General features: G+C 40.5%; 1 protein-coding gene and 1 long non-coding RNA gene across 8 annotated transcripts in view; one reads left to right on the top strand and one right to left on the bottom strand.

Annotated features, from left to right (window-relative positions):
* Positions 1-12,343, top strand: part of ASB15 (ankyrin repeat and SOCS box containing 15) — a 32,098-nt gene extending 19,755 nt beyond the window's left edge. For 6 of the 7 annotated variants that reach the window (XM_029924089.1, XM_029924087.1, XM_029924073.1 and 3 more), the window contains 5 exons: positions 533-778; positions 1,683-1,854; positions 3,458-4,028; positions 4,540-4,693; positions 10,026-12,343. In XM_029924089.1, coding sequence (XP_029779949.1) covers positions 533-778; positions 1,683-1,854; positions 3,458-4,028; positions 4,540-4,693; positions 10,026-10,198 — 1,316 coding nt within the window. In that variant the 3' untranslated portion in view covers positions 10,199-12,343. Of the gene's footprint in view, positions 1-532; positions 779-1,682; positions 1,855-3,457; positions 4,029-4,539; positions 4,694-4,798; positions 5,008-10,025 lie in introns of those variants that run through there. The other variant, XM_029924090.1, reaches the window with a different exon arrangement.
* The window catches only part of LOC115279599, a 28,177-nt gene continuing 8,752 nt past the window's right edge, over positions 1,553-20,977 (bottom strand). Inside the window, exon 3 of the long non-coding RNA XR_003903534.1 lies at positions 1,553-1,852. This is a non-coding gene — a long non-coding RNA (uncharacterized LOC115279599). The remainder of the gene's footprint in view (positions 1,853-20,977) is intronic.

Raw genomic sequence — 20,977 nt, 5'->3', positions numbered from 1 at the left:
TTGATATTTAATTTAGCCGTTAGAGGAGCCTGGGTGGCTCAGTCAGTTAAGCATCTGACTTCAGCTCAGGTCATGATCTCATGGTTTGGGAGTTCAAGCCCAGCATCGGGCTTTCTGCTGTCAGCACAGAGCCCTCTTTGGATCCTCTGTCTCTCTTTCTCTCCTCTCTCTCTCTCTCTCTCTCTCTCTCAATCTCTCTAAAAAATAAATTTAAAAATGTTTAAATTAAAAAACAAATTTAGTAATTAGTTTTATACCATCTAAAATATCCACGTCGGGGCACCTGGGTGGCTCAGTCAGCCAACGTCCAACTTCAGGTCAGGTCATGATTTCACAGTTTGTAGGTTTGAGCCCTGTGTCAGGCTCTGTGCTGACAGCTCAGAGCCTGGAACCTGCTTCAGATTCTGTCTCTCCCTCTCTCTCTGCCCCTCCCCTACTCGCACTCTGTCTCTCAAAAATAAACATTAAAAAAATTTTTTTAATCCACGTCAATATGCTTACTGTTGATAGTCTTTTTAAAATCATCTTCCAGCTGTAAAAAAGGGCTCCTACGACATGGTGTTCACTCTGCTTAAACACAAGGCCAGCCTTGACCAGCCCTGCATCAAGCGATGGTCGGCAATGCATGAAGCAGCCAAACAAGGCCGCAAAGATATCATAGCGCTGCTACTAAACCACGGAGGCAATGTCCATCTGAGGGACGGATTTGGAGTCACACCGTTAGGTGTTGCTGCAGAGTATGGTCACTGTGATGTGTTAGAACATCTAATCCACAGAGGTACGTGAAAAGGAATTGCACATTCTTGATGTTTTCCCTGCCCCTCAATTTCCTTTTCTCCATTCCTCATTGGCTCCCCTTCCTCTCCTGAATGTAACTGGGCTTTTGTACCCAAGCTCCTCGAGAAGTCTCTCAAAACCCCCTCTTCCACAACTTCCTTACACCCTCTATACATCATGACCTACAATCCAGCCTCGCCTTACTAAAACTTCTGGTTCTCCATTTCCTCCTTTGTAAATAAAGGCGAGGGCCATATGCTCCCCCAAGGATCCTCTAGGGAGAAAAGACTAACATCTTTGAGGCCCCCGGTAACACAACCTCATTTAATTATTGGATGAGCCCTATGAACTAAGCAGTATTTTACAGATGAGGAGACGGATAGTCCTAGAAATAAGTAGCTGGGCCCAGACTCCCAGTCTGCCGCAGAGCCAGAACTCAAACACCCCTTTTTTCCACCTCACGACTCCTAGTCCTACTGTCACTTGAGTGTTATACGGGTTGTGTTCTTTGATAATATTTTGTCTTAGCTCCTTAAGGTAGTCCTATTTTTTCATTTTAGGATCTTGTGCTGGGTCACACACAGCACACAGAAGACAGTTGTTGAGATGAAATTTCATTGCCTTTAAATTTAAAAGGCTAACCACCCCTTTTCTTGGGAGTATTTGTGTACCATGTAAATTGACTTATTGATTTCTCATGTAAAGATTTTCTAATCAAATCTATTAAACATGCATATATAATGGTTTATTGAAAATACTGAGAACACAGCTGTTCTTGATCCTATACTTTTAATTTTAATTCCTAGCTGGAAAGGAAAACAGCAGGTTATTATTAAGGTGACTCTCATGACAATTTCAAGATAATTCCAGTTATCACTCCTCTGCCATATGTCTTATATTGCCAGGTGGTGATGTGTTTGCTTTGGCGGACGATGGGGCGTCAGTGTTGTTCGAGGCCGCAGGAGGGGGCAATCCTGACTGCATTTCTCTCCTGCTGGAATACGGCGGGAGTGGAAACGTACCTAACAGAGCAGGGCATCTTCCCATACACCGAGCTGCTTACGAGGGACATTATCTGTGAGTAATAAATCATAAGAAGATCATTTTAAGTTGAAAGATACAAAATTGTATGTACAGTAGACTCTCAAGGCTTATCTATATAATACCTCCCAAAATCTGAAAAGAAAAAGACACGCTGTTCACATGTTTTGTGTATATAAACATTTGTGTTATTTTTCCCTTTCTTTTTGTATTCTGGGACTTTCTAGAATTTCCACATTGAACTTATACCACTTTTATAATTAAAAATTTTTCTTTTAAAAGGAAGAAGTTATAACTGAGAATTCTGCACAAGCCACCCAAATAGGTCTTTCTGTTTTGTTTTTTTCAATGTATTTAACCAAAGGCTTCATGGTTTCTAAAGCTTTTGCCTTTGACAAAGGAGTTTGTGACAATACTACCAGTATTACTTCAATTTTTATTAATACCTAGAGATATTATGATATAATGTCAAATTTATCCTTGACTAGAAAAGTTTCATTATAAGTTCAGATTTCTTTATTCTGGGGGTTGGGGGGGTAAGGTTGGATAGATTTTTAAATCACAAAATGTGCCACAATCAACACATCTGTACAAATCTATAATCACTATATTAAGAGGATGGTTTTAGGCAATCAAATATACTTTATAAGTTCAAAAACTTTGAAATCATTAGGCTTTAGCACTTTCAGTGGCCACATTAGCTAAGTTAAGTGGCCAATGACACATAATTGACGCTAAGTGACATGTTGTTAAAGTTTACCTGGATTTACTCCCAGTGTTCATAAATTCACACATGGTAGCTCTGAATTAGGCACAAGAGATCAAGTTCTCCTTGCTGTGGCTCTCATGCGTGTCTAGTTGTTCAGGCAAGTGTGAAATTCACAACTGTTTCTCACAGGTCCTTAGAAACCTAAGCTGTGGCGAGTTATCCCCATTGGACTGATGTAGGGTAAATGAATAATATTCTTTTTTTTGTGACTGTTAATTTCATTGCAAACTATATGGAGGCAGGTGGGAGGGGCGTGGCCACTACCCAAGCATAGACTGCTCAGGAAGCAGTGAGAGAGAAGGAACGAATGAGAATTCAAAAGGCCTGAGCTCTAGGCCTTGCTCCACATCCAGCTGCGTGACCATGGACAAGTCATTTTACCTCTCTAGACTTCCTGTTGCTCTTCTGTTGAATGAGGGGTTGAACTAAGCAACGTTCAAGGTCACGTCCTGTGACTCCATAATTCTCATGGTCAAGATTACAGAACATTCTTCTATGGAATCACATTAGCTTATCTTTCTTTTATATTTTTTTCATTAAAGAGCTTTGGTTATTTATAAGTATTATGTTGTTCCAAAGAGAACTGGAAGACAGAGAGGGTTCCTGAAGAACCACAATTCTGGGACCAAATATAGGACATCGAGCATGTTCCCTAGGGATATTTAGAATGGGAAACTAAAAACAAAACTGAATTACACTAAACAGTAAGCCAGTGGGCAAAGGTTAAATGTTCAATGTTTTTGGATGTGGTTATCTAGAGCTAAACAGGCTACATTCACTTGTCTACTGAAGAATCTGGTTTATTGAAATTCTTCATTTTCTTCATGCCATGCGGATATTTGACTTGGTTTTTGGTTTTTTTTTTTTTAGTGCGCTGAAGTATCTTATCCCAGTAACATCCAAACATGCAATCCAGAAAAGTGGGCTAACACCAATTCACTCAGCAGCAGACGGACAAAACGTACAGTGCCTAGAGCTGCTTATTGAAAATGGCTTTGATGTCAATACCCTGCTTGCTGACCACATTTCCGAGAGCTATGATGACGAGCGGAAGACCGCGCTCTATTTTGCCGTTTCTAACAATGATATCCAGTGCACAGAAGTCCTTCTGGTGGCAGGTGCAGACCCAAACCTAGATCCCCTCAACTGCCTGCTCGTGGCAGTGAGGGCCAGTAACCATGAAATTGTCCGGCTGCTTCTCTCCCATGGAGCTAACGTCAATTGTTATTTCATGCATGTGAATGACACACGTTTCCCCAGTGCCATTCAATATGCCCTGAATGACGAGGTAATGCTGAGGCTGTTGCTGAATAATGGCTACCAAGTGGAGATGTGCTTTGACTGCATGCATGGGAACATCTTCGGAAATTCATTTGTGTGGTCAGAGATAGAAGAAGAGGTACTACCGGGGTGGACATCTTGTGTAATAAGAGACAACCCGGTGAGTTACATCCTGTTCTTCCTCCTGGGTCATCATCCTAACGTTTGCTCACTTAGGGACATCACAAGAAAAGAAAAATCCACTCTTTTATATTTTTCTTTTTCTTGAATTTATGTTTGCAATAATATGGGGATATAAGCATAAAACTAGGCAAAAAAAGATTAATTATTTTTCTTGAGTTGGAAACTGCATGTAGAAGAATGTGAACATGTATGCAATTAGTAATCTATGCTTATTTGGTGGAATATTGGGAGTGGAAACATGGAGAGAAGAATCATGAGAAGCAGCCTGATTCTTCCATGCTATGTTGACTGCAATCACATCAAAGTCATGCATATAGTCAGGGCTCATAGGTTCCTAGATGCAAGCAAACCTTTTTTGTTCATTACAAGAAAGGTACTTATATTTTCTATAAGAAGACAACAATAGTAATTTTTCACAACAAAATTGACTGCTTGTGTAAATGGTATATTAAATGTATTACTAAATTAAGTTTCACCAATTCTCTCAGTTCTGTGAGTTTATTACAGTTCCTTGGATGAAACACTTGGTAGGCAGCGTTGTTCGTGTATTAATTGATTACATGGATTATATCCCTCTGTGTACTAAACTGAAGTCTGCACTCGAAGTACAGAGAGAATGGCCAGAAATTCGTCAAATACTAGGTAAAAAAAAGTTTTGTTTATAATTTTTTTAATGAAGAATGTATACAGGAGGATTTTCTTAATGTCATCATATTTGATACATTTTCTGTGCTACTTTATTTTCAGAATCACCCATCCAGGCTTTTAAAAATCATCCTTAGTACTTCCTCTGATATAGGATGTGAAGTTTTTGCTTTTCTTGATGCTTTCCAAATCTTTAATTGTATAATGATAATACTATAACTATATTAACATTTGATGAACTTATTAAAAAAACACTTCTATAAGACTATAAGATATGCAGACTGTCATCTCCATGTGGGCAGGCATCTGTTTTGTTTATTTTTGTATTCTCAAGGCTTAGCATGATATGTAGTGAATAGTGAATAACAAATACAGAGTAAATGGATGAATGGAATGAGTTACAGTTATCCTTTTGGATATGCTCTCTCTCAGGTCTTTACTGACAAATTCCTATCAATAGTTTGTCTTTTACACTTATATTAGTTTATAATAAAAGTGAATCATATTATTAATACGAACTAAGACTAAGAGCAATTACAAAACAGTCTGGACCCTATAAATTCTCTGTCTTTTTAAAGATGTTAAGTCATCCTGAAGCTCACTAATGTTTGGGAACCAATCTCTTATTTTATTTTATTTTTATTAAGTAAGCTCTATGCCCAACCTGGGGCTTGAATTCAGGACCCCAAGATCAAGAGTCACGTGCCCCACCAACTGAACTGCCAGGACACCCCTTGGGCCCCATAAATTCTTGAAACTGACCTGTTAAGTCTCCCTTTCTGAACCACAGCCCACACTGGGAATAAAATCAAAACCAAACAGGACAGAGCCATGAGAAACTCCAGACAAAAGGAGGGGCAGCAAAGAGAACCAAGAAACCTCAGGAGCAAGCCGCTGTTTGAGATCATTGCAAGAAGACAATAGACAGGGGATTCTGTAAAGTCAAAGAGCTGTCTTGGACCAAGCATCCTTCTAAAACTCTAGGCAAACTAATCTCACGTCAAAATGAGCACCAGAAAATTATCACGGTCCAGTTTCATATAAATTTATTATAAGAAAAAATAGGAAGAACAGAATAATATCCTCACAGACAAGAAAGCCCACTAGAAAAGAACATCTTCAGAATATATGAAAACTAAAAAGTTAATTTCAAAACAGGCTAAATAGCATGAGGAAAATGATACAAGACATGAAAGAACCACACACCTTCTGAATTACAAAAATTCAGAAATGAGGTAACAGAACTAAGGAAGGAACTAGACATAAAAAGAAAAAAGTAATTTCTTTTTCTTTAAGTTAATTTCAAATGTAAAGGCTGAACCAGAATGAAAGCAAGAATTAATAAGGCATTAGATGATACTTTCAGGGAAACAGAAGCTGAAACAGAAGAAAAATTTTTAAATAAAGTAGAAATAAAAAAATAAACCAAAGCTTGAAAGGCAGTGACAGATATTACAGACAGGCAATAAAGAGTAAAGAAAGGGAGAATAGGGTTCCTTGAAAAGGAAAACCAACAAATGATGTTTGAGGGAACAGAACAAATGCAAAAACCTATATTACAAAAAAAAAAAATAACCTGTGTTGAAAAGAAAAGACAAAACTACAAATTACTATATTCTTTGGTCATGTAGGCAAAAACAGTTGACTTGCGGGGGAAAAAATCAGATTCCCTGTGTAATATTGTTCCTCTGATTGCCTTCTGAAGAAGCACTAGGCAATGAGCTTCAGACAAATGAAAATGAGGAGCGGTAGTGACATAGGACTAGTACTGAGCATTAGACAGAATACCAAGACTAACTGCTAGTTAAAGGGGAGAGCTATAATATGCAGGGTTGCATGGGCAGATAATGTGCGTATGACACAACTATTTTAAAATGGAGAGAGCAGTCAGTTGAGCATCCAGCTTTAGCTCAGGTTATGATTTCATGGCTCATGAATTCAAGCCCAGTGTTGGGCTCTGTGCTGACAGCTCAGAGCCTGGAGCCTGCTTCGGACTCTGTCTAACCTCTCTCTCTGTCCCTCTCTCACTCAACTCTGTCTCTCTCTCTCTCTCTCTCTCTCTCTCTCTCTCTCAAAAATAAATAAACATTAATCAATCAATCAATCAAACAGAGCACAAAGAAAAACACTTTTTTATTATTTTATTTTTAAGTAATCTCTACACCCTCTATGGGGCTTGAACTAACCCTGAGACCAAGAGTTACATACTCCACTGACCAGGCCAGCCATGTACACAGAAATATTTTTTATTTTTTATTTTAATTTTTTAATGTTTATTTACGTTTGAGAGAGAGAGAGAGAGAGAGAGAGAGCGAGCATGAGCAGAGGAGGGACAGAGAGAGAGGAGAGGGAGACACAGAATCTGAAGCAGGCTCCAAGCTGTGAACTGTCAGCACAGAGCCTGATGTGGGTGCTCTTACTCATGAATCATGAGATCAAGACCTGAGCCAAAGTGGGACACCAAACCAACTGAGCCACCCAAGTGCCCCAAAAGCATTTTTTTAAGATATCAAATTATATGATGGTGGCATATTATTAACACTGTTATTTGAGAATGACAGATGCATTTAGTAAGCGAGTGATTGTGGGATTTTCTAGTTCTCTTATTCTTTGCATCCTTGAGAACCAGATTATCTGTGTGGAAGAAAGGACATAGAAATGTGAGATGTTAAAAAAACATCTTTTAGTCTTGAACTTGAATTGGAAGAATCAATATGAACTCAAGCTGTTTTACCTGAGCTGTGTGTGCGTGTGTACGTGTATGTGTCTACAAAAAAGGCTTAGAAACAAAGACAAACTGAGTAGCCATGAACATCCCTAGTACCCAGCCTGTGGTCTTGAAACATCATTTCCTAGAAAAGGAGATGGATGATTTCAGGTCTCAGAAATTAGTGTGCAAGATGAGCCTGGAATGTCTGTCATTCCACATTGCAAAGAAACGCTCAAAGCCTACAAGAGCAGGTCAAAAGAATTCAGAAGCCAACTTGAAGAGGCTCCTACTGGCCAAATATGGGACAATTAAGCTTGCAAAGAGTAATTATATCAATAAATTGAAACCAGTTAAGTATGCTTAAATACGGTATTTTAAAAATTGGTCAGCTCCAGAAAATAAGAAAATCAACTCGTTACCTTGAAAACTTACAAAGGAAAAGATCTAAGCATTTATTCTGCCTTACCTATGTGATTTGAGTCACTAGTAACCATCAAGTAGAGGAGCAAAAAGGTCTCTTTATTAAGGTATTCCAAATAATAAATGAAAAAGAAATGATATAACTAGATGTCACCATTTTGCAGCCCTCAGTCAGCTAATGGATGTAGCACTGAGCATCAGTTGTTCCTACTATCCCCTTACGTGGCCCTTGATGAAAGAACACAGCACCAGCTATAGTTTTGCCAAAGAAATCTCAAGTCTCTGTATCTGGCTATCAATTTGCTAGGAATAGAAATGGCGATGAAGCACAGAGCTGCACCATGAAAATGCAATCAGCAAAATTTAGGCTGTGGGAAGCTGCAGGGCTTTTTGATTCTTCAAAGATCAACTGAAGGAGAGAAGAGGATGGATTAAAAGAAACGTAAAGGTCATTTCAAATTTCTTTAAAATACTGTCAATCCAATAGCACAGGGATAGCACACTTAGATGATGAAACTCTAAGGGAAGTGATTACAGGGACGCCTGGCTGGCTCAGGCAGCGGAGCGTGCACCTCTTGATCTCGGGTTGTAAGTTTGAGCCCGATATTGGGTGCAGAGATTATTCAAAAAAATAAATAAAAATAAAAGAAGTGATTACTATAAAAGTCAGAATAGTGGTAACTTACTGGGGAGAAATGAATAAAGATTGCAATGGATTATTGAGGAAATTCTGGAGTGGTTGGGGAAATTCTTCCATTCACAACCTGGGAGGTGATTTAGGTATTTATCTTGTAATCACTAATAATGATTCATAATGCTACACACGTGTATACTTTATATTTTATTTTTAAAATAAAGAGGTTAAAATATTTTGAAGATTGTAAGGGAAAAACACCCCCAAAAGTCTTACATACATTAATTACCCAAGGTTATTGGCCTGGAAAACAACAAAACAAAGATTTGAACCTTGGCTCTCTTACCTCAAACCACTCCCTCCAACACCACTGTGCTTCCTGTCATGGGCAGAACAGAGTTTGCTTCTGCCTGCTAATTGTCCATGTGCTTCTATTACAAAAGAATAACAATTCTGATGGCTTTAGAAAGGAAATCTAAGGACGAAGACGACCAAGGAGGAGTTCTGCTCCTTCAGTCAGACATTGATGCAGCTGGCGTGCTGTGAGCCTGGCTAACCACTGGATGTCAGGATTCCTCCAGACATATGTGAGGCGGTGTATTTGTTAAAGAAGAAAATAAAATGTAATTTCTTTTTTTAAAACATGGGCTTAATTTGCCTATTTGTGTAGTAATAATGGTAATAATAATCATGCCTCCATAGTTTTTGAAAATCACTGTTTTAATTTTTTAAGAAGATAATCAGAAAGGTAATGGACATGCGATGTCATTTATTCCTGAACTGAGTGGTTGCAAAGTACAAAGCAGTTTTCCAATACTCTACATAAATTAATTTATTTGATCTTCAAGCAACCCTATGAGGTAGGTCCCATTGTTATCCACATTTCACAAGTGAGAACACGGAGATCACAGAGGTTAAGTTCAAGGTCACACAGATACTAAGTGGCAGAGCCACAACTCAAATCTACACCAACAGTCCAAAGCCCACAGCTAAAACCACGTGCTCCGCTGCCTTTTCACTAGCTTGTACAGCTGGGGTAAATATCGGCGTTGAAAATAAAGACTAATAATCAGATATTTCAGTGACATTAGATTTTTTTTTGAAAATACAAAATGTTTAAGTATCAGAAAGTGAAAAACATGTGAGATTGAATTATGGACACGTGGAATCATTTAATCACGAGCTCGATCTCACAACCGTGAGGTCATGACCTGAGCCGAAATCAAGAGTCGGACGCTTGACCGGCTGAACCACCAGCAGCATTTGCTGCCTTAAGCCACTTCCATGCATTCATTTAACATGTTCTGGCGCTAGCCCCCCCTGAGCCACACTGTCTTCCTGACACGGAGACAGCCTAAGTGTTTGTCTTCATGGAGACTGCATTCTGCAGCGGCGCCTGGGAAGCTTAATTACACTTTGAATTTCTTTTAAAATCGCCAGTTGCTAAATGTATAGATATCTGATCTTTAGAATGACACTATTAACGTTATTCTAAAACAGTATATAACTTACAAGTCAATCTGTGATATTGGTTTTATTTTTTGCTTGTTTCCCCATCATTTTAGAGAATCCTTGCTCCTTAAAGCATTTGTGTCGGTTAAAAATTCGAAGACTTATGGGACTCCGGCGACTCTGCCACCCATCCTCTCTGGAAAAGCTCCCTCTACCACCAACCATGCGAAGATATGTATTATTTAAAGAGTACGATCTCTATGGACAAGAGCTAAAGCTGCCATAATTTTAAAAATAATAATTTTAAATGTGATTTTAAAAATAGTTTAAAATGGGATTCCTTCCGAATTTCTTGGAATCATTTTACATTCTTAAGTGTATTTAAATCCATTAGCAATGATCATGTGTTCTTATGGGGACACAGTACTTTACATCTTTAGAAGCCTTTACATTGTGATGCTTTAGAGCTAGTCAAGATTTTGTATGTGAATTTCTATTAATTATCTTCACTTCCAACAAGTCTTCAGATTCTCTCTATCAAGTGTCTCCTACAGCATCCATCTCTCCTGTGTTTATAAGACAAACAAAGAACCACTTTCTCAAACCCACATCTCCAGCCAGTTGCTGGCCCTTTCCTTTCTTTCACATCCACACTGCATAAAAGAGCTCCTTCCTGCCTGCAGATGCGCACTCTATAATCTGGCTTGGGCTCCCTCACGGCCTTTCTCAAGGTCTTTAACAACTGTCTTGTTGCTAATTTCAATGAGCATTCTTCAGTCCTTTCAACTGATTCCTGCGGCATCTGGCACTGCCGTCTGCTCTCTCCTTGAAACGGTTTTCTCTTAGCTTTCAAGACACCTTGCTCTCTTGGCTCTCCTCCCCGCTCCCTGCTCCCTGGCCGACCACTTTGCCTCTGGCTTCTTTCTGTATTGTTTATCTGCTGACAACCCGTTAGTATGTCCTAAGCCCTGTTTCGGTCTTATGCTGTGTTCTCTGCGAGGAATGTCATCCATGCCTATGGTTTTAACTAACTATATGCTACTGACTTAGAGAATTCAGCTCTTTCTCTCATGCTCTGTAAACAGGTATTCTAATGGACTTTTCAAGACAGAGGCACCTCAGATTCAACATGTCCCCACATGAGCTCACTCCCCTCCTCCACAAAAGGGCTCTTTTTTTTACATCCTCTAGCTCAATAGTTAAGCTCAATTATCATCAGTTCCATTTCCTAAGGAAAAGCCTGGACATCAACCTTGACCATCCCATTTTTCTTACCCAATGTAACGAATCACCGATTCCTGCTAAGCTTGTCCCTTGGAGAAATAGTCTTCTACTCAATCTTGCTGATTTGGCCCCAGTTCTAGCCATTCTCGCCTTTCTCATGGGTTATGAGAGTGCTAACTGGACTTCCCTTCCTGCTGTCTTATTCCATCCAACATACATTCGACACACAACATTCTGGAATGATCTGCTACAAATCTAAATATAGTTTCACCCCGCTGCTGAAAATCATTCCCATTTCTCTTAGGATAAAGTCCAGAGGTCTTCCTGACCCTTCCTGTTCTAAATCCCTGCCTACCTGCTTAGTCTTATCTCTTGACTTCTCCTGTACCCTTCTCCTTTAACCATATTAAACACCTTTTAAAGTTTATTCTTTGAACAGTGATTCCCAGATTTTTAGATTTTACATACCTGTAGTTTTTATTTTGCTAATTTAAAAAATAGGGTCCTCCTCTACTTTTAAAAAATCTATCATCTACTATTGCTGTCATTTTATAAAAGGGGGCCATTTTAATGCCAGAAATATCAGTCGGTTTGACACACAATTATTAACATGGAATGACTTTAGCTTTTAAAAGATTTAACACGCTGTCTTCATTTCCCTGTTGACGGGTGAAAATGTCACTGTGGCCCAACAGATATCTGAGGTCCTTTGTTTGGAAACCATTGTTGTAGAAATCGACTATGCTCTTTTATACCTCGGGGTCTTTGCATTTTTTTCTCTCTGTGCCTAGAATCTCTTTCCATCTCCTTCCCCTCTCACCCCTTGTCCTATAGATCTCAACTTGCATAATCCTTCCTGTAGGATGGAAGGCCACGGCACGGCACTTGTCAGGCTATATTACAGGTGCCTGTGTTCACAGTCTGCCACACTAGACTGGAAGCTCTATGAGGGCAAGGTCTATGTTTTGTTTTCCAATGTTTTCTTAGAGCCAAACACATTCCCTGGAGCACAGAGAATGTTTGACCATTGTTTGTTGCATATACTGAATGAGTAGATTTTTGTAGAAGACCCAAACAAAAATAAGCAGTGACTTCATCACTACCATGGTAAAATGATAGTTTTGAGTCTCTGAATTGGCTATGTAACCTTAATCATGTAATTATCAAGATTTGTTTCTTAGATTTTAATAAAACATTTTTGTATTTATGTTTGTCTTTGGAGTTACTTTATTCTTTGAATAGTAATGCCTGATTGGTTTGTCAATTTTTCAAATTGTATTTAGCTTTAGTTATCTTTCAAAGAGAAATAAGGCTGACAAAAAACTTGTGCAACTAGAGCTCTAGCTTTAACCTCCTGTATTCTCCAGAGGATATATTTTATATAAATAAAACTGAAAATTGTTTATTTAATTCAAACTACAATCTTTTGTGTGTCGTATTTGATGATTCCCTCTATTTTTCACCTAATTGTGGCTAAATGCATTGTTACTGGTAAGCATTGCTCTAAATCAATAAGAACCAGTACTGGGGATGTACATCAGGGATGATGTCTCTCAGATAGTCAGTAACTAAAACATTGACATTTTCTTTAATGTATTTTTGAGTAAATACATTCAAGATAGTTTGGATGTTAGGTAAACTCTAGTACACCAAAGCCGTGACATTTTCTTTAGTGCATTTTATGTAAACATATTCATAAAACATTTGGATGTAAAGATATGAGCTCATGGCATATGTTATGGGTTTTACAGGTGGTTCTTCTGATGCTTGTGCAGCAGGAAAAAGATGTATTCTATGAAACTGACACAACTTCTGTATCCAAAATGGACCTGATCTTTTTCTCTTACATTTTGAAGTTTCCTAGCCGTGTGTTTGTTTGTGAGTGGGCTGGGTGGCGAGGGGAACTGATACCTATCTAATTCGGACTCTGTTTCTCCTCGAATATGTCACTTTATCTGCAAGAGGGCAACAGCTGCTTCTCCCCACTGAGCCTCAGGAGAAGCCAAACATTCTACAGTGGTGCCTGTTGAACCACTGTGGAATCGACATGATAGAGTTTTGATGACATCAGCCCATTTGCCAAGATGTACATGGTTGTTTTGGTCACAGCGGATCTTGTTTTGTATTCCACAGGGAGCCTGGAGGAAAAGGAGCAGCTCTGATCTCTCATTTGAATCCGTTTCCTTTAGTTTTTCAGTAGGCAATCCTTAAAGAGTATTTCCATTGCTGACTTAATAATTTTATAAGCACATGGAAACCAAGTGCCTCCTGAAGAATGCAGTTTAATCAGTTTCGCTGGTCACAGGACATGTTTCTAGGCAATAGGATGACAGTGCAAAAGACGTGAGAAGGATCGTGTTCATGTGATACAATTCATAGGTAACCCTCCTTTTGATGTGGGCTTTCAAAAAAATCAGTATCTGTAGGTCAAACAGCATGGAAACTACAAAAAAAAAAAAAAAAGGATGGTGTCCTTTATGACAGAGAGAACACACTTCAGCCTCCTCACTGACCTTTTGCCCCACATTCCGATCCACATTTCGTTTTCAAGTCACATTACTGTCATGCGTATAGCCACCTTCCAAATCAGAAATTACTTAGGACATGTAAAAACTCTAAGCTGCTTCAAGGTTTGTGTGGGTCAAAATGAAACACTGCATACATATATCCATACTTACATACACCCAGTACATATACATGACATATGCACATATAATAGACATACATCCAGGCATGCATGCATCATAGTGTGGCATTTTAGCAGTGCCATAGAGTGCAGGAGGTAAGAACATATACTTAGTAATCCCATGGACCTCAGTTTGAACTGAGGCTCCACCAATTATCAGCTGCTTGATTTTGAACAAGACATGAGAGGAGCATGTAACCTAGAGGAGGTGCACGTGCAGCCCGAGCTCTCGGCATTGACTCCACAGCGGGAGAGCCAGCACCAGAGCTGCAAAGGCCAAGAGGCTTGGTCTCATGATATGTCTGCCGCTCGTCATGCTTATGCGTGAAAATATGAAAAAAATGTCCCAGATGTGTATGGCCTCTCACTATCATCTAATAACACTTCGAGAAAATTCAGAGGATGAAAACAACAGAGAACTGGCCCAAGCACACAGAACCCCTCTCACTTTTTACCAGTATGTCCCTGACCATCAATTGTTGAGAAAGAAAGGCTTCTCGGGGGAGAAGATGTGTAGAGGGAGTACTTATTTGACCTCAGTGGCCTGTGTTTTGCAACCTCAGGGAGTGCTGGAGATGTCTGGGGATTTGCTGTTTTTGGAAGGGGACAGTCTAGTAATTTGAATCTGGGCACTGGGAGCGCCTGAGTTCTAATATCAGATTGGCCAGTGATTCCACCAGAGGCACTTGACGGGTATTCACATTCTGTGCTTGAGATTCCAGTAAACTGGGAACAGCCATTTCTCTGGCCTTGGAGGTCTTCCATCCCAGATCTCCCAATGAGATTGAAGACAAAACTTCTTGGAAGCAGCCCATAGCGTTGAATAAGGTAGAAGGTGTGGAGGGTGCTAAATGTGGTACTTACCTTAGGATTGAGTGGGTGTGAGATACCAGTATCTGGTTCTTTCTGTTTGAGGCAAAGTCCGTACTAGCTTCTCAAGGAAAGTACTTTTTCTTATGCTTTATAGAAGTCAAATACCTTGATATGACATCCAATGGTCAACAATCCATGAATTCCTGAATATCTGAATACCCCTTATGATTTAGTTACCCCAATTGGTTTAATATTATTTCAGTGAAGTGATAAGGTCTAATCACCCTTGACTGGAGCATGGTAACATTTGCTTAGGTTTGACTTACTGGAAGCCCCTCAACCTGACTCACCTCTGCCCCCAGACCCTCCATCAGGGTTCTGCCCTTCACAATCACCCGAGGTACCCAAGAGGCTAAACTGAATTTGTGGATTGGAGGATTCCCTGAGTAAATCTGAACTTCAACTTTACTGAGTCCCACTTCCTACAGTGATTCTAAGATACCCGAAGACCCTCTTTTCACCAGGAAATAAAACCTTTTACCAAAAGTAAGGTTTAAAATGTAAGTAAATTTAAAAGAAGTGGAAGGATACTAAGACCTTTCTACACAGGCTTCAGTAAGGAAACGTGGTGAGAACCTTAAGTCTGTAAAAGGAAACTGGTAAATATTTCCTATAGATCGAAAGTTTAATCATTTGTTATATGAAGGTGCAAAGAATCTTGAGAAACACCTAATTTATTTTAATACGTTCTAGAAAGGCAACTTCAATAACACTGTCTTTTAATTTGTTCCACGTTTTAGAGTTCACAAAGCATTCCACGTACATCATCTTACTTGATTTTTAGAACTGTTTTGAGAAGGGCAGGAAATGTGTTACTTATCTACAACTCTATAGATAGGGAAAACAATCTTACAGTTAACTAAGGTAGTCGATGCCAGACCTAAGACTCAACCAGAAACTCCCGACTCCAAGTCCCCAACTCTTACCACCCCAGCATTTTTAGCTCAGATTAGAAGGGCATTGTTCCTAATAGCTGACAAGTGGAAATAGTCTAAATGTCCATAAACTGGTGAATAACATAAACACAGCACGGTTTACTGTTTAGCAACATGCTACAACTTGGATGAATCTGAAAAGCATCAGGTTAGGTGAAAGAAATCAGACACAGAAGAATACTAGTCTATGACTCCGTGTATATAAAATGTCCAGACAAAACAAATACATTGAGACAGAAAACAGACCAGTGGTTGTCTGGGGTTGGGTGTGGGAACAAAAGTTGACTGCGTGGGGTCTTTGTGGGGCATTGGAAATGTTCTAAATTTCTAGTTCGGTAAATTTGCTGAAAATAATCACTGATCTTTACACTGAAAGTGAGTGGATATTATGGTATATAAATTAAACTGAATAAACCGCTTTAAAAAAGCAGGCGGTGCCTGCCTCTCACAGACGGGATGCCGTGTTTACAGCCTCACTGAGGCGGCTCCACTGAACAATGGAATCTGGCTCAGAGGAAAGCACTTGGTTCTTGTGCTCGCGGCACATGATTTATTGGTTTTGCTCTGCTGATAAGACCATTAGAAGCAGATGACGCAGCATTCAAGGGCAGCGCCATGTTCACTGCCTTCACCAGTCCTACTGGCTCTCAACCCAGGCAAATGGAGCCTTTCTGCCAACCTCTGCCGTTTTCATGCTGGTTGCAATATGGCTTTTGCACTTATTGTTGTTGTTGTTGTTGTTGCTATTTACAAAACATACAGAAACGTACAGATTGGAGAGCTAAAAAAAATGAAGATTTCCTGTGCTATTAAGGGCATGAATTGGCAAAGAATCAGGGGATTCCAGTGGGTTAGGACTTTTGTAACACCGTTGAAAACTAGTGCTGATTCTCTAGGGCGTGCAGTAGATAGGGGAGAAAGGAAGCAGGGGGTGGCATTTGGAAATGAGTGCCAGGGGACAATGAGAGAAGGCAAACATTCCAAAGGCTCTCAATCTGAAGAACACAGGGTAACCATGGAAGTTAAGAGTCAGTGAGGAACTGCGAGTCTGTGTGAAAAGACAGCGCCTTTGATTTTCATGAGAAAACTGCAAATGAAACAGCTCAGTAACCGGATAGCGGCTTTCAGGCATTAACTGTCGCATTATTGGGTACACCGAGTTTCCAAAGTCCTCTACTTTCACGCTGAATTTACCTTTCTAGCCCGTCTTCATGTCAGGAGGTCAATTTTTTCTGGCGCTTCCCTGCAGGACTTGGAGTTTTCTAAAGTGACAGCTGTCGGCACCCCAGGGGAGAGCCACCCCAAGGAAAAGATCCACATAGTGGGAGCTGACCCTTCACATGATTCTTCCCGAGACCACAGTGAGCAAATCTGTCCAAGACAGTAACATCCACACTCAAGGTTACAAATAACTAGTTGCTGACATGAATGGAAGCTCCAGACCTTCCAGGATACCCCAAGCAGACTTTCCTTTCTTAGAACTTCACAGAATATATGTCAATTCTGCTCTTGCTGCACAAGTAGAATTCCATACTCACAATCTGCAGTGTAAAATGAAAGACCTTACTGATGAAGGTCAGCTATCCACCCCTCACTCTAGAGTGGTTTTCTGGAACTCCCTTGTGTCGTGCGTGCGTGTGTGTGCATGTGTGTGCATCTTTATAGTTGTGACATTATCAGTGTATCTATCTGCTTGCCTAGAATTCATTTTTACAGATTTAAATTAGTTCAGCAAACAAAAACCGAACCTAGTCTCCATAAGGTGAAGCATCTGATGCTCTATTAAAAATTTCTTTTACTCCATCTGTCTTTCATTTCGGTACATTTTGAAATGACAAATGAGTAAATTTCAACATAAGAAGCAGCTTGGACTTCTGATACATAACTACAATGATACTAGCTGGGTATGCTTAAAGAGGTTTTCTTTGATCTCTCAGAACCTCAGAACCCATTTTCATCCTTTGTGAAATGGAAGTAATAGCATCTATTTCCACCAAGGGCTGCCTTCCACGCTTGAAGTGGTAGCTGCCCAGTTACTAAACGGAGATCGTGTTCGTAGGGAAGACTGCCAGGCAGGCAGTATGCAAAAGCAGTTTGTGAACTACGAATGTTATACAATTGCAAGATATTCTTTTTATAAATAGCTCTAATAATAATTTTAAATTTGACTCATGCTCACTCCCGTAAGCTGGCACGGCTTGGAGATTTGCTTGGCCGCTGGGTCAGAGCAAAGCCTCGATAAAGGTACTGCCAGCTCTCATCTGGACCCTGTGGCTTGTTTGGTTGCTGTCTGTGCAGAGCCTGACCTTTGCTGGACATTCCCCCTGGGAGCCATCTGACGCGCTCCCGGCAGACTCACGGAGAAGTCGGAAGCTTAGCTTCCTAGGGGCCATAATGTTAGTTCAGCAGCCTGATGACAAGCCGTCCATAGGAAATGTTGAAAACCCAAATCCTTCTGTGCAAATGGGAACCATGTTAGAAATAGTTCAGGAAGCAATCTTGCACCTGTACATTGAAAGAGATTAGATAAGCCTTCAAGAAAAAAAAAAAAAGGCAGGGGTAGAGGGAAGGTAAAAGTGAGGAACAACTTGTTAACAATTGATAGAACCATTGACATGTGTGAGAATAAGAGGACTTCCAGTTTCCCAGTTTTGCAAATGACATTAACTTCTATGATTTCTATGTTTCCTCATCAGCAAACTGAGGACACTTTCAATAAGAAAGGTCTCCATTAGGGGCGCCTGGGTGGCTCAGTCGGTTAAGCCTCCAACTTCGGCTCAGGTCAGATCTCACAGTCGTGGGTTCAAGCCCCGAGTCAGGCTCTGTGCTGGCAGCTAGCTCAGAGCCTGGAGCCTGCTTCCAGTTCTGTGTCTCCTTCTCTCTCTGCCCCTCCCCCTCTATGCTCTGTCTCTCTCTGTATCAAAAATAAATAAAACATTAAAAAAAAGAAAAAAAAAAGAAAGGTCTCCACGAAATGAACAAGAATGCCACCATGAGACAGAAACACTTTAGTGGCCAATTGGGCTTGCTCATTAGTTGGAGACCACACTCCGAAGCTTCTGGGCCCCTGTGAGTATTGGGGTTCATAAGAGTAGTGGGGTTTCTGAGGTGGGTAGAGAAGCTGGGTTACAATTTTGCAGCTCTTCTCTGCAAGCAGTTTTGGTAAACTGCTTAAGGAGAGCTCAGAAGAAAGAAGCTCAAATCACCTAACACCTCATAGTTTGTCATGATTCTATTATTGCTTTGAATACAGTCTCACCTTCGTGCTAATTGTGTACTTACAATTTCATATTGTTATTCTTAAAGAAGGCCTCAACACTCTATAAAACTTGGATCCACTTCTGCCTACCTGGCAATGCATCTGGTTTGGTTTGGTTTTCAGCCGTACTTCTTGAACATTGAATAACTGTGCTAAGCCTTGGTGACGGTTAATGGGGCAGGCACGGCCCCTCCCTTCGGGGAAAACGCCTGTATGGCAAAGGGGTCTTAATTAGGACATCGCAGGCGGATGCTGCATGGAATGCAGTCTAGGGAAACTGGGAGAACCAAGCCGGCCCGGGCATCAGGAGAAGCCTCTCCTTGGGAGTGTTCCTTAAGACCTGAGCTGAGCGTGTAGAAGAGACCAAGGCATTCCAGGCACAGGAAGGAGCATAAGCAATAGCCTGAGGGTGACGGAGCAAGGGTACTGAGTTCAGGAGCCCAGTGCGGCTTGGGTGTGAGAGTTGCAGGGAGTGACTCCAACTGAAAGATGGAGCGGTCAACAAGGTTTGATCTTGGAGGGGCCAGAGGGCATGTCAAAGATTCTGTCTCAAGGATGATGAGAGCCATTCAAGGATTTTAAGCAGAAGATGACCCAAAGAGATTTGTATTTTTAAAAAGTTACTCTGGTGGCACCGGGTGGCTCAGTCGGTTGAGCATCCAACTTCAGCTCAGGTCATGATCTCACAATTTGTGGGTTCGAGCCCCGCATTGGGCTCTGTGCTGACAGCTAGCTCAGAGCCTGGAGCCTTCTTCAGATTCTGTGTCTCCTTCTCTCTCTGCCCCTCCAATGTTCACGCTCCATCTCTCAAAAAAATCAATAAATGTAAAAAAAAAAAAAAAGGTGCTCTGTTGGGGTGCCTAGCTGGCTCAGTCAGTTGGGCATCTGACTTCAGCTCAGGTCATGACCACCGTAAGTGATTTAGAGCTCCTCACTAAGCTCTCTGCTCTCAGCGAGGAGCCTGCTTCAGATCCTCTGTCTACCTCTCCCTCTGTCCCCTCCCCCACTCAGTCTTTCTCTCAAAAATAAACATTAAAATTTTTTCTTTAAGTTACTCTGTTAACAGTACACCTATCTTGATGAGCACTGAGTAATGTGTAGAATTGTTGAGTCACTATTGGTCACCTGAGACTAATATGCCACTGTAGGTTAAATACACCAAGATTTTAAAAAACAACTTACTTTGGCTATCTTGTGAAAAAGGGGAAAATGTCAGCCTTCCACGAAAATGAGGACAGCAGCTTAGATTCAAGTGGAGATAAGGGGGAACAGTCAGAAATGTAGCAGGAATTTGTGACTCCTGTTTAAAATCCAGGAGTCTGGACCCTGTGATGGAAAAGTCCATGTTGGTGAGAGAGGGCCCCAAAGGTAACACTGGGGCTCTAGTGAGTGAGGAAGTCACTTTCAGGAATGTGGAAGCCTGGGTGTGGGGGAGGGGAGGCAGGAAAAGGGAACTCAAGGTGTGGAGCAGGTTGAGTTGTAGGTGCCTCAGGGACACCCGAATACAGACTTTCATGGTAGTTTCATGAAACATTCTTGAGCTTGAGGTTATAAATTTGACCGCAGTAAAATATCATGTCATTGTAAATCTTGACCGTCAGGGTCCTGTGATGTCACTGAAACTACTCATATGAAATCTGTGACTGATGAAGGCCTATTGTAGAATGAAGCAGAGGACTAGGGGAATCTATTTTATTAAATGGATTCATATAATACATTCATTTAACTCTAGTATGTGGTTATAAATAGAAATGCCTATACATTTTGAAATATAGACAATTCCTGGAATTGCCAAATTTTTCCTGAAATGTGGAAGTTATTAAAGAAAACAAAGAAAGAACTGACAGGGCCTCTCAACACTTCCAAACATCGAGAGCCAAAAGAATGTAAACCATAAGCAAAGTGATTCACCTTTAAGCGGAGAGTCTCCTGCCATGTAGAGTGTTAGGCTGAAGTACTTATGACCTACGAATGGAGGGAGGAGGTCTCTGACCACTGCTTGTAAATAATATTTCCTGAAATACCAGATCTGCTTTCAGGGCTGGTATTGCTGAGTTTTGCTCCTGTTGAGTTTCCAATAGCATTAAA

This window comes from Suricata suricatta, chromosome 2 (assembly GCF_006229205.1).
Source record: "Suricata suricatta isolate VVHF042 chromosome 2, meerkat_22Aug2017_6uvM2_HiC, whole genome shotgun sequence".
In the NCBI taxonomy this organism is placed as follows: Eukaryota; Metazoa; Chordata; class Mammalia; order Carnivora; family Herpestidae; genus Suricata; species Suricata suricatta.
The sequence above is the reverse complement of the archived record's forward strand: the minus strand, read 5'-3'. Positions and strand labels throughout refer to the sequence as shown.